This window comes from Lutzomyia longipalpis, chromosome 1 (assembly GCF_024334085.1).
Source record: "Lutzomyia longipalpis isolate SR_M1_2022 chromosome 1, ASM2433408v1".
Lineage (NCBI taxonomy): Eukaryota > Metazoa > Arthropoda > Insecta > Diptera > Psychodidae > Lutzomyia > Lutzomyia longipalpis.
In genome coordinates this window covers 2,819,812-2,832,888 of record NC_074707.1, presented here as the reverse complement: position 1 = coordinate 2,832,888, position 13,077 = coordinate 2,819,812, and the positions used below count along the sequence as shown (strand labels likewise).

General features: G+C 33.6%; 6 protein-coding genes across 16 annotated transcripts in view; 3 read left to right on the top strand and 3 right to left on the bottom strand.

The window, feature by feature from the left end:
• Window positions 1–739, bottom strand: part of LOC129786434 (cytoplasmic polyadenylation element-binding protein 2) — a 37,036-nt gene extending 36,297 nt beyond the window's left edge. For 3 of the 10 annotated variants that reach the window (XM_055821468.1, XM_055821462.1, XM_055821471.1), the window contains exon 1: window positions 283–725. The gene's annotated coding sequence lies outside the window, so the exon portion shown is untranslated. Of the gene's footprint in view, window positions 1–193 lie in introns of all 10 variants that reach the window. The other 7 variants (XM_055821466.1, XM_055821473.1, XM_055821470.1 and 4 more) reach the window with 6 other exon arrangements.
• The window catches only part of LOC129786413 (calcium-transporting ATPase sarcoplasmic/endoplasmic reticulum type), a 642,650-nt gene that overhangs the window by 259,709 nt on the left and 369,864 nt on the right, over window positions 1–13,077 (top strand). The gene's annotated exons all lie outside the window — the stretch shown is intronic.
• The window catches only part of LOC129786498 (3'(2'),5'-bisphosphate nucleotidase 1), a 1,077,868-nt gene that overhangs the window by 720,774 nt on the left and 344,017 nt on the right, over window positions 1–13,077 (top strand). The window lies entirely within an intron of this gene.
• LOC129786521 (odorant receptor 4-like) lies at window positions 1,291–2,790 on the bottom strand. Its single transcript, XM_055821609.1, has 3 exons — window positions 1,830–2,790; window positions 1,509–1,763; window positions 1,291–1,406 (listed from the first exon to the last, which is right to left on the bottom strand). The coding sequence occupies exons 1-3, from the start codon at window positions 2,115–2,117 to the stop codon at window positions 1,350–1,352; spliced, it is 600 nt and encodes a 199-aa protein (XP_055677584.1). The 5' UTR covers window positions 2,118–2,790; the 3' UTR covers window positions 1,291–1,349.
• LOC129786468 (guanine deaminase) lies at window positions 4,745–6,855 on the top strand. The gene is made up of 4 exons (XM_055821537.1): window positions 4,745–4,947; window positions 5,022–5,276; window positions 5,710–5,864; window positions 5,927–6,855. Exons 1-4 carry the CDS (start codon window positions 4,852–4,854, stop codon window positions 6,798–6,800), a joined length of 1,380 nt encoding a protein of 459 aa, XP_055677512.1. The 5' UTR covers window positions 4,745–4,851; the 3' UTR covers window positions 6,801–6,855.
• LOC129786426 (uncharacterized) lies at window positions 6,789–11,687 on the bottom strand. 2 transcript variants are annotated; one of them, XM_055821450.1, is made up of 5 exons: window positions 11,274–11,687; window positions 10,830–11,156; window positions 10,306–10,647; window positions 8,634–8,906; window positions 6,789–8,307 (listed from the first exon to the last, which is right to left on the bottom strand). In XM_055821450.1, the coding sequence occupies exons 1-5, from the start codon at window positions 11,461–11,463 to the stop codon at window positions 6,884–6,886; spliced, it is 2,556 nt and encodes an 851-aa protein (XP_055677425.1). In that variant the 5' UTR covers window positions 11,464–11,687; the 3' UTR covers window positions 6,789–6,883. The 2 variants fall into 2 exon arrangements, with proteins under 2 accessions (XP_055677425.1, XP_055677424.1); XM_055821449.1 differs by having other exon boundaries at window positions 10,306–10,641; window positions 11,274–11,548.

Genomic DNA, 13,077 nt, shown 5'->3' with positions numbered 1-13,077 from the left:
ACATAGCGCGATTACAATACTATGAGGTATTATACTTTTAATTCCGCCATTACTGAATATTATCAAAATAAAGCAAGCACGATTGTAGTCTAATTTTAAACGGGCGTGAAGATGTGAAATTTAGCAAGTGCCTATATACAGAGGACAGAATAGATTAATGCTGTATGATTTTATTTTCTACTGTATGTAATACTTCTTCCTGTGTCTGGGGACATTGTGATGTAACGCAAAAAAAATATTCCTGCAATGTGATAACATATTGATTGCACTTCGCGATATTACTTTTTTTTTATCCGTCGTCTTACTATTTTTTTCCACACAGAAAAAAAATCTCTCGTGAACAGGAAATTGTCTCCTCAGCTGTGATATTTTCGCTTTGCGAACTCCTCACTGGGCATGAGGTGCAAAAAATGTATGTAATCCAAAAAGACCTCCTTTTTTTTCACCTCACATTTGACAATCAATAAAATCAAGCAAGTAGGAGAAAAACCAATTTTCAGCTACATGAAAAAACTTGTGAATCAATTTATGAATTGAATTATGCACGTTGAAAACACAAAACAGTCTTTGAATTTATTGCACTAATGTTAAACGAATCGGTTTATTTTTCCTTTTTTTTTTTAACAAAACGACGCTTGATTAAAATTACACGATTAAAATTATATCACAGTTCTACGACTTGCCATTTGGATATTTTTTTAGATCACGATTGAGGGTGCTGTGGCGCTCTTCTGACACTACATATGTGCTATTGTTCACTGTTGAATAGCCAGATGGCGTATTTTCTGACTGAAGTGACATTAAGTGTCACTCTCTTGACAATTTGCATTTCAATTCAACGGATAAACAGCTGTCACATTAGATGGGGGCAACAAAAAACTGTGGTAAGATGTTTATGATCATTTTCTTCTCATTTCTAATAAGCTTTCTTTACTTTTCAATAAAAAAGAATGCCAATTCTAAAAAAACTTACAAAGATTTCAATTGACAAACAATAATAGTTTATTTAATTCTTCCTCATAACAAAGCAGGAACCAGCAGCAAGTACCACCCCGTCACCGTATGGATCCTCCTCACATCATCGGAATTAAGGGAATTAAATTACAATCAACAACACTCCTGAGTCCTTCGAGATATGGGTTAATTAAATAATGATTGCTTTTGTAAATTATAAAAGTTAATAAATAAATCAATATAAACATGCAAAAAGTATTTTGTTTTATTCTTCAATAATTTCCAGATCACAAATATCATTTATCTGCTCCTGTGAATCCTGGACTACGGTGCTTGACATAGAGAAAAGGATTAAATATAGATTTTCTTATTAGTTTAAGTATCTTCCAATTAGTTTAAGTAGTTGATATGGATTTCAAGAGGGCAACATAGGATCCAGCTCCCTGCAGAATCTGTAAGAAAAATTATAGTTAAACTTGCAAAATGTAGAAAAATATTCTAGATGTCCTGGCATCATTGCACCTGTCCTTTTTCCTTAACCTGTTAATACTAACCATTGATAAGGTGGTTAGAGATAAATTAAATAATCCCATCGTGAAAACAAGTCCTTTACTCCCTTTCGCCATGCAGAGAATCAAATATTTCCTCTGTTCTGGAGATCCTTCGTACCAATTGGAATAGTAGATTCCACGACAAATACTTTGACTTTTGCTACAGAGATAGTCTCCACTGTACGTTAGGACAAATAATTGAGCTATTGTTGCGCAGGATAGCCCACCAAAAGCCAATGTTTTACTTATGTCCGATATCTGGAAATTTAGTCACATTTAGTCACAAAGACTAGTCTAGGAAACTAGGATCATGTTAAGACGTACTTTTATCACCGTATAGAAGCAGGTACATATCAAGATGGAGTCAAAGAGAAGAAATGGGAAAACGGCGGATTTTACCAATTCTTGAAGCTCCATACAAGTGTTTAGAATTACATTGTGGTATGCAACTGCGGAGGAAATCTGGGACCTAATTGTTTCATTATCTTGGGGTAATTGAGTGAATTTTATCTTTTTAAATCTCTTCCGGACTATATCAAAATGGGATGAAAGGAAGAAGCAGCTTTCGAGGAAAAATGAATCAAAGCCACATCCACCCAAAACACACGCCATTGTGCAAACGAAGAAGAGTGTTATTGAAATAGCATATCCTGGAGACTCATTCAATGTATCAATGTAGGTAATGTTGTAGGGAGGAATCCATTCTGCACTACTACCTGTGCTGTACTCTTCCAATGCAGAAAAAAATGGCGGAAGAAGTAACCACCTACGGAATAAATTAGAGAATTATCCTTTAATTTTAAAGGATTTTGAGTCCTCGACCAACCATGCTATTCCAAGAGTCAAGCTGATAAAATTAATCAATGATATGGCATTAATAAATGATTTATGTTGCATTAAAACTACGCTCTCATCGTCAGTTGCTAAAAAATATATAAAATTCAAGAAAATCCTTGAAATTTTTAACACTCAATTTCGAAGATTTATTTGCCGAGGCAATTGGCACCTACTTATATCCCACAATTTCTTGAGTTTGCCATGAAAGACAGCGTATTTCTTGATTTTTTGAAATGTAATTGAAATCTTAAAGGTATTCACGAGAAATCCAAACACAGCCGTAGAATTTGCCACCATTAAATCAACATCTGGGTACTTGTAGAAAATATTGAGAAAAACCATCACTAACATCACTTCCAAGTTGAATAAATTAAAAAATGCCCAAATTCTCTGAACAAAAGTATTCCCATCAATGTCCAAAGAGAATCCATGGGGTTCGAAGAAGAATTTTGCGTAAAAAAAGAATTTTGGATCTTTCATCTTTCCCTGTTAAACTGATTTCTATCTATGCGCTGGGATACGTCTTATATTTGAAAAGAAATCTAATTTAATTGAGGAAAGGGGTTCTAGTAATAACATGTATGGATATCTTTTAACTAGATCTGAAGCTTTACGTTACCAGAATTCATAAAAGTTTATGAGATTTTTTATTCTTACCAAAAAGATTTTAAAATCAATTTTCTTATTAAGAGAAAAAAATATTTTTCTCCATGATTAATAAATATTTAAAAATTCAAAGAAAAATAAAGAGTTATGTAATAAATGAAGAATTTTATTTAGGATGTTAATTTTGCTAATAAAATCTTTTAGATCTTCATTAAAATTACTAACCACGCCTTAACAAGACAGAGGAATAAACTAATGAAATGATTGAAAATCAGGAAATTAGTAATTTAAATAAGAAATCTTAACAAAAAAGCGCGTAATGATCATAAAAAAAGAAAAATTAAATAAATTACATATTTTAAATGTTATTATATAGGGGTATATTTTAATATAATTTTTTTTTCCTTAGGGGAGGGCGGGGCTAATAAAGTCACTTAAGGGTTTGGAAAAAGCCTAAAATATCATATTTCCTAGCTAGATAGAACAAAATGGTCTGAGAAAGAGTTGTAGGGCGGTAAATTTCCTAAAGAAATGAACTATACATTTTGCTTTATCTATTTGAGAAATACGATATTTTGAGCCTTTTCTAAACCCTTAAGTGACTTTTTTAACCCCGCTCTCCCCTACAATTCGTCATTTATAAAATTTTTGGTATTCTGGGAAAAATCTTATAAGATTTTGACAGTTTATTTTTATCTTTAAACGGGTTTTTGAAGGAAAATTATTTTTTCAGAACTCGTTAAAGATCTTTCTGACTGTTCTGAACAATCAATACTTGATTTTTCGTTTATAAAACGACAATAGAACGATTTAAAAGCATCAACTGTCAAAATCTTACAACAAACTTTTAAATTGTTAAAAAAGAAAATAAAAGATTTTTATCAGAATCTACCCCATAGTTTGATTTAAGTTTTTGGTAACAAACGATAAAACCCAAAATATGTGACTTTGAATATGAAAGGGATGCTCCCACACTTTTTTTTTATTACAGTAATTATTCAATTTTCAACGCATAATGTAGGAGGTTCATTTAATTACAATTCACAGCCCCATACTTTGTGTGTGGTGTTATCATGTTATGTGAAACATTTGGTGCAATACAGCCCGGGGCAGGACGGTGTCATGGAAATATTTTATATTATTCATTCAGTGTATTCCATTTTATCAATTCAATAAAAAGTAATTTTGGCAATTTGAGCTATCCCATTTGTAATTACAATTTACTAGATATCTATATTTAATTTTCATATTATGTTATTTTAATTATTGTAAACAATTTATTAATATGTATTTAATTTGTACGGCTCCTCGTATTGATAAAAATGTTGTTCAATCATGAGTGAAAAAAAAACATTTTTTAATTTATTATCTGCCTAATTCATCATATTTATCAGTTTTATTCTTTTTTTTTTTTAATTTTATCTCAAGAACCAACCGCAAGTTATCTCATTTAGGGATTTGGCCATCAAAAACCTTATTTCATTGGTCTAATTTTTGAAAATTAACAGCCTATTGTAATTGACCAATTAACGTTTTTTGACTATTTTTTTTTAATATACTAAATATATTAAATAGCCTCATAATATATCTATTGTGGTGCACTAAATAGCCCCTCATTTCCCTATTTATTATATTCTTTTCAGTTGAAAGAAAAAATAACGATAATTCTGCAGATAAAATATATTGTGCGAGTATTCAACGAAATAAAAAATTTCATTGATAATTCCCTCGTAAGATAGGCAACAATCGCGCTCAACGAGCCAAAAATAAATAAATTGGACATCCCAGTCAGTGGAAAAATCTTTCAGTCGATCTTTTTCCTTCACCTCGAGCAGCCGGTCTTGTTTTGTGCTCTCTTCCACGTCAAATTATTTGCGGAGATTCTTTGCAAAATTCTCTCAAAATGGGCCGTCTATTTATTGGGCCATTTATTCATTCCAAATCTTTTGATGATCTCGAATGCATCGAGGAGGGATTTATCGCCGTTGACGATGGGAAGGTAATTAAAAAAGTTAAAACTTTACATGGTTTTTGTATGTTGACGGGAGTGATAACGATGTGACAACTTGCCAGGTTATCGGAATGGGCACAGCTGCTGATTTGCCTTCATGGAGACAGAAGCAGTGGACGTATGAGGAGATTCAATTGACGAAGCATCAATTTTTGCTTCCAGGATTTGTGGATTGTCACATTCATGCGCCACAAATGCCAAACATTGGCGTGGGATTGAGTATGGAGTTGCTGGATTGGCTCAAGAACTACACATTCCCCATGGAGGATCAGTACAAGAATAGCCAATTTGCTGCGTATGTTTATGAAAAAGTTGTGGTAAGAAAGAGAATTCTTTTCCTTTCTTTTTCATAAAAAAATTTTTATGCTCACAAGTTATTTTTTAAAAAGTATTTTTGAGATGTTTGAGATAAATCCTTTCTTGGAAATAGATAGGGGAGAGCGGGGCTAATAAAGTCACTTAAGGGTTTGGAAAAAGTCGTAAATATCATATTTCCTAGCTAGATAGAACAAAATGATCTGAGAAAGAGTTGTAGGGCAAGAAATATCCTAAAGAATTGAACTATGCATTTCACTTTATCTGTTTGGGAAATATGATATTTTGAGCTTTTTCTAAACCTTTAAGTGACTTTATTAGCCCCGCCCTCCCCTAAATTTTCAACGTAAAAAATCAACATTCAACGCATAATCATATGTTGCGGTTTGTTGGTTTGCTGATCAGTTTTGAGCGTTTTAATTTATTTCTTTTTAGAAACGTACCCTAGCTTCTGGGACAACCTGTGCTAGCTACTACGGAACAAACCACAAAGACGGTACCCTAGCCCTGGCAAAGGAATGCATAAAACAGGGTCAACGTGCCCTAGTTGGCAAAGTTTCTGCAAATCAATCTACAGTTGATTACTACAAGTAATTAATTAATTTAATAATTTCTCCAAGATTTATTTAAAAAAAAATGAGATTTTTTGCAGAGAAACAACGGAGGAATCAATTAGAGAAAATAAAGCTTTCATCGATGAAGTTAATGCACTAAATTCAGACTTGGTTGGTGTAACAATTACACCGAGATTTGCTCTTTCATGCGATGAGCAACTCTTGAAGGAATTGGGAAAATTAGCAAAGGAGCACAATTTGAACATACAGACTCACATTTCGGAGAATCTTGGAGAAATTGCTGAAGTGAAGAAAGTCTTCAATGCATCCAACTATGCCAGTGTCTACGACGCAGCCAACTTGCTGACATCCAAATGCGTCCTTGCCCACGGAGTTCACCTGGAAGATGAAGAAATTGCTTTGCTAAAGGAACGTGGAACTTCCGTGGCTCATTGCCCATCATCCAATACAAACCTTCAGTCTGGCTTGTGCGATGTTATACGCTTGAGGAATGGAGGTGTAACCGTTGGATTGGGAACTGATATTGCTGGAGGAAGTGATGTATCCATCCTCACAACAATCCGTGATGCTCTGGCTGTTTCGCATCATTTGAACTTTGCAAAGAAGCAAGAAATCAAGGGAACAGGAAGTGTACGTCCTGAAAAGGATGAGCTAAAGAAGATTAATAAGGAATACGTGCCATTGAATTACAAACAAGCCATCTACCTGGCAACCCTTGGTGGTGCTAAAGCTCTCAATTTATCAGACACAATTGGGAACTTTAAAGTTGGAAAGGACTTTGATGCCCTCCTCATTGACGTCAAAGCCGATCCCATTGATGTGTACGAACCATCAATTGCTGGGATTAAGGATAAACCGGAAAATCTACTAGAACGTGTGCAGAAATTCATCTACACCGGAGATGATCGGAATATTGTGAAAGTTTTCGTTCAAGGAAAACAAGTAAAGTAACATGGCTTTATTGGATGTTTTTCTTTCCTTAATAAATAACTAACAAAACAATTTATTTTTTTTACAATTTTAATCTATTCTCCCTAATACACAAAACCAAAATTCTCATCTGCCCATTTTACATGTCGATGGCCCTGAAGAAATTTAGGTAAATAGTTCCTCCTTCCATTTAAGGAACTACTCCCATAGCTATTGCTTTCGTACTCTGCTAACTTTCTATACCTTCGTATGCAGCAGTAGCTGATAAAGAGGATCAAGAAGAGCAGGAGGATGAATAGTGAGAAGAGAATCTTCAACAGGGTCGTATCGACGCACATTAAGTCATCAAACTTGAACGTACTGACCTCTGGGTCAGTTGCATTGATCTTCTGAGGATCCCTCCCATAAACCAAGCTCTCAGATCGCGCATCTTGTGTGTAAACCAAGAAATCATACATTGCCAATGATACAAAACTATCGTACCTTTGGAAGACTTGTGTGGCATTCACCACTGATTCTTCCTCCTCATCTAGAGACGCGAGAACCCTTTGGTACTGAACTTCACTCGATTCCACAAGATTCTCATCATTTAATGCGGCAATATTGAGCGAATTATTCCCATATCCGTGGAAAATTTCCGGAAACATCATATCTATGTGCGTTGGTCCAGGTGGGAGTTCCTTGAAAACTTCCGTCTCATCAGCCGTTTCATTGCCCATTGAGTATTTCCCGCCAATTTCCTTCTCTTGCATTTTATTGCATTTCATCTGAAAGCAATTTTTCGTGCAGAACTGAAGGAAAAATCTAAAAATTACCCGCGGACTATCGAAGAACTTAAAAGCTCTAAATTGAGATGAGAGTACTAATTGCTTTCCAATTCTTTCTGCATTGAAAATTGATATCAATTGAGAATCTTCTGGACAACCTCTTTCATCAAGCAGAAGCATCTCTTCCCCAGATTCCGATATGGCAGTTAAATTGATAACTCTAAAGCTAAACTTCTCACTAAGCTTCTTACTTTGAATTTTAATCCGTACCCTTTGACCTAGATTCACTTCCGACACTTTAATCCCCTTTTCAACGTCAAACAATTCAATTTTCACAAACTTAAACATATCATTATTGAAGATTCTCTCCTGGGCAGGAATCTCATTAACTAGGCTTCTGCCTGAGGTAGGATTTTGAATTTTTTCCTTGGACACCCTCTCAAATTCTTCACTATTATTAACAACACAACCTATCTTAATAATTCGATCATCGTAAGTTCGTATGAGAGGATTTTTCTGTATAACAACCAACGTGGATATCAAGGTCCTATTCACATCATCCCGCCTCTCGTATGCCCTAACAATTCCACACAAATTCTCCTGAATCTCCTCTCCAATTGGAATTTTGAGATTAACTGTCGCATTCGAATTTTCCTGTGTTGAGCAATTCCTGTAGCGTGAATTCAAGTAGAGTTGTCCTGTGAAAAGTCCCTTTGGACGATACTTGAGCACCATTTCATCATCCATGCAGGCAACATTCACTGCAAGAATTTTTATTTCAAATGCAATTAGTGGGACGCTAAATTAATTTTCTCCTTTGAAGCGATAAATTAAATTCCCCCATTAGCACATTACTCACTTTTAATGCTTTTTAATCACCCACAACTTTTGAATAAATCAATTCACCGCAAAATTAAATCACTCCAGCATAATTGATAAGGTATTGTGTGCATGGAAACATTCAATGATTTTCCTCTAATAAATTCATTTTGCCAGAGCAATGGAAAATGTTCTAAGGAAAAGCTTGAGAATTGCATGTGGGAAAATTCGTGGGAATTGTGGAGAGAGAGAGAGAAAATTAACTCACCATTAAGGCACTCAACTCGTCGCATGTAGATTCCTTCGTAGGAATGAATCAGGGTGAGATTGCTAAATAGTGAGATGTCGTCAGAGTGCAGAAAACACATCTTCTTCTTGGAAAAATAGGAAAATCCACGGCAAAAAAATGAATCTTCTTCAAAGCACACCATTTGGCATTCTTCAAGGGATAATCCTTCGAAGGAATTGTCCGCGTATATGAATGATCTGTTGTAGTATTTCTCGAAAGAACATTCAGATGGTTGGGCATCCACAGAAGGTTCTATGATTAAAGAAATTAATTGAAAGGGTTAAATTTTAAACCCGGATATGCAAAATACATTGGAGAAAGTCTCTATAAAATTGAAATAATTCTATGATATTAAATCATCAAAGAGCATCGTTAGACTCGTGAAAAGTTGAATCATTTTCATGTGAAATGCTAAGAAAATTGTGATTTTCTCAATTAAAAGTAAAACTTCTCTAAGTTTTTGTGTTTGTTTCCCAGCATTTCCTAGGAGATTTTCTAAAGAGATGATTCATGCTAACCTCGAGTATTTTAACGTGCCCTTACAAATACCTACTAAGAATTTTTCAACAAAAATATAGAGATCTTACAGCACAAAACGTTTTTTTTTGTTTCAAATTAATAATGTACTCGATCTAATGATGGGGAGATTCTGGCTAAAGACCTTACATAGAAAGAAATTCTTTAAATCATAATATTTACTTATTTAAATCATACCTACAATTTAGTTCTGTTTCGCAAAAAAAGAATCACTAAGAATGAAAGATATTAGAATAAATTGCTAAATTGGTAGAACCTGCAAATTACGTATAATTTTCTCCTAAAGAATGTTAAAAAAAAAAAAACCACCACGAACTTCCACAGAAAAACGTCAACAATTTTTTATGAGAATTCATCACAAGAATCTTCATGATGAGAGCTCTCAAGTCGAAATAAATTGCGGATTTAATCTCTTACTGAAAGACAATTTAAAGTTCTTTTTGTGAGGTCCTTAAAAGTTCTTCATTAACCCTTTCACGACATGTATGTAGATTAACTGATTTCTTTTTAAAGATTATTTGATTCGATTTTTATTATAATCCAATAAATAAATTTTGCCAATCATTGGGCAATTATTGATCTCAATATTGAGTCAATGAAGATCCGCATAGATTATCAATTGTTGAGCAATCAGAATTGACCTGAGATTGACCATCAATTGACCAATAATTGATCAATCGATCGACTTTTTTAATTGATTTATGAATTATTAATCAATTATTGATCAATCTGATTAATTTAATCTTCAATAATTTATTTTCTGGGAAGTTTGATTGTCAATGTTTTCCTTTATAAATTAGGAACCAAAAAAGAGTTCAGAAATCATTCTCTTCTTGTTTAAAACTCACAACACCGAAAGCACTTTGTCACACTTTGAGGAACCTCGTGCTAATCTTCTCATAACTCTTCAGCATATTTAATTGTCCACTACAAACATTATATGAAAAATAAATTACTTTTTTTTATTTTAGGGTCATGGCGGTCTAACCACAAATATTAGCTTTTATTATGTATTATAAAAAAAAGACTTCTATGTTGAACAATTGCGCATAAAATGAAAAATCATGATGAATTTCATGCTGAAACTTTTTAAGAAAAAAAAAGAATAACTCACCCTCAGCGCATTGATTTTCAATGTACTCCATACGAAAGAAGGTCGATGAATAATTTCCCGCCACAGTTCCATTGAGAAGTGGACTTCTCATGGTATTAAGGACACACTGCCCTATATCCCTATTCGTGTAGCTGGACGATGGATCTCTGCTGCGTATGAAATTATTCCTAATCGAAGGGATAAAGATCACCGAGTGGCAGGTGAATTTCTTCTCATGCATACAACTTTCAACACATTCACGACGACTCATCAACTTCTGTGATCTCTCATATTCCTGCGGCATAACCAGTGCTCGTGGATACCTGGTAATTGGCCACATTTTCGGTAGACAATCTTCTGGAACTGATAACAAGAGGTGCAAATTTTTCAAATCGAGGATCGCTTACATAAATTTGCTTGAATGTGTGGCTTTGTAGTTAATATTACCAGCAAAAAGCCAAACAATTCAAGGTTAGAGAGTTCACACGCTTAGAGACTCCCCACAACAGCATCGCGCGCACATACGCCATGAACAAAATGCTCACCTTTGAGGCACATTTTCTGGAAAAACACTGCATTAGCGTCGGGGGAGAGTGAGAGTTTGTGGTACTTGATGTAGTAGGGGTCATCAGAGGTCCTCCCGATGCTGTACCCGTAGCATGTGTTATTGCCCAAGAAGTAAATGTACCCAAAGCAATTTGCATCCTTGTAGCATTGCGACCAGCAATCCATGTTCAATTGCTTGAATTCCGGGATGACATCGCTGTTTTTCATTAAATTAAAATTCATGTTCATATCGTAATGCGTCGAAGGTCGGTATCCGACAATTTTCTCAAAGTGCTGCTGATGTGTGGGGCATTTTAGGTATTCCGCTGGAAGACACAAAACGTTTGATATATAGCACCCATGTGATCACATTGCACAGAGCACCTCTAAATCTAACACTCTCTCATTCTCTCTTTACTTAAAATTATTTTATTTAGGTGTACCTCTTGATATCACAATTATGAAACACAATAGAATAAATCGCAAAATAGCCATTATATTGGCGCGCAACTCTTGACCCTGTGCTTCCGACGACGAGCTCAGATAGAAACTGAGAAAAATCGTGAAAGATGTTGAGAAAAACACGTAGAATTGTGAATAAGCGGTGAGAAAGATGGGAATAAAAACGGCCATAGAATAGCCTCCTCACGGAAGTTTCGATGACACTTTTGAATTCTTTATGAGATCTTATATAAAAATAAAAACAAGAAAATAAGATTTTTTTTCTATAATTTTTTCTTCTATTTAATACAATTTTTATGTAATTAATCTCAGACAATTTTTTATAAATTTTTAAGAGTGTTCGTTTTTTTTTAAACTAAATTGCGTCCGTTTGAAGTGAGGAACTTTTTATTAATGCAGTGCAGCAATGTGACGAGAATTCAGTGGCACATTGACTTGTAAAAAAATGCAAAATAATAAAATAAAGAAATAATTTTTTTTGCAAAAAATGTGCAATTTTAGAAATTTTCAACTTTTCCGTAATTTTTGAAAAATCAAAATTGAACACAACTCACGATAAAAGTTTTTTTTATATATAGTTTATTTTTAAGTACTTCAACTCATTAAATTTCTTCCTGCATATTTAATTGAATGAACAACTTTTTTAGACTTTAATTAACATCAAAACATTTTATTTGAATGAATCATTAAGGAATAAAAAAACAGGTGGTTAATTGCAAACTTTTTAAGGGTGTAAATTTTACATAAAATCGGCAAGAAGTTAAGAACTCTTCTGAGTCTGGAAATGAAAAGGTTTGTTATTTCAAAGAAATTCTAGTACTTACAAATAAATTGTTAAATGCTGTCATAGATTAGTTAAGAAGCTCAGAAACCATTTCGCGAAAGTTTTCTGTAAAAGTTGAAATACCCAAAGATGCTTAAAATTATTCCGCAGGGCACGAGAAACAATTCCTTTAAAAACAAAATCGGAATTACATAAATCCGAAAATGAGAAAATCGTTACAAGAAAACATGATTCGTTTCACAAAACCTGAGAACTGAGAACTATAAAATCGTTCCGTTAAGCTCAAAAAAACCAGAAAATATAACCGTAGAACATAAGCTTTTTTGCTGTGCAAAAGAATTCAAATTATTTTTCAGACTTAAGATTTAGTCCAAAATCTTAAAGATTCTGGCGAAAAAGAAACGTCTTAAAAGAAATCAAAGAAATATTAAAAAAATAAAAATGCTTAGAAACCTTTAATTGAAAATGACGTTTGGAAAAATTCACCAAGTTTTCCTATTACTTTAAAACCTTTTTCAAAACCTATGCCAGTTTTGAGCTTCAACATTTTCCTTATCAGTAGTATTTGCAGCAGTGCAGTGAAGTTTTTTATTGAATGGAAATTCTTGGAATAATTTTAGATAAGATGCTTTCCTATATGATTCATGAATTAACCCTTTAACGTTTTTTGGGTCATACCCTGACCCAAAACGAAAATGATTTTTTAGAGATACTTCTAGTTAATATTTTTGGATGCTTTCTTCGCCAGTATAAAGCTAAAGGATCAACCTTTCAAGACATATTTTTTTGATTCGTCCAATTAATTCCTTTATAGTCGTTTTTTTGCATCAAACTTGGGAAAAATTGGTCGATTTTCATCATTTTGAAAATCAGTATTTTTTTCTATTTTATAATTTTCCGATAGTCTAAATCGACTTGAATCTTATAAATAGACTAAATAACAAGAAAAAATTGCTTTATGAGAACCTTGAAAGTTGAACCAATTTTCCAAAAAGCTTTTC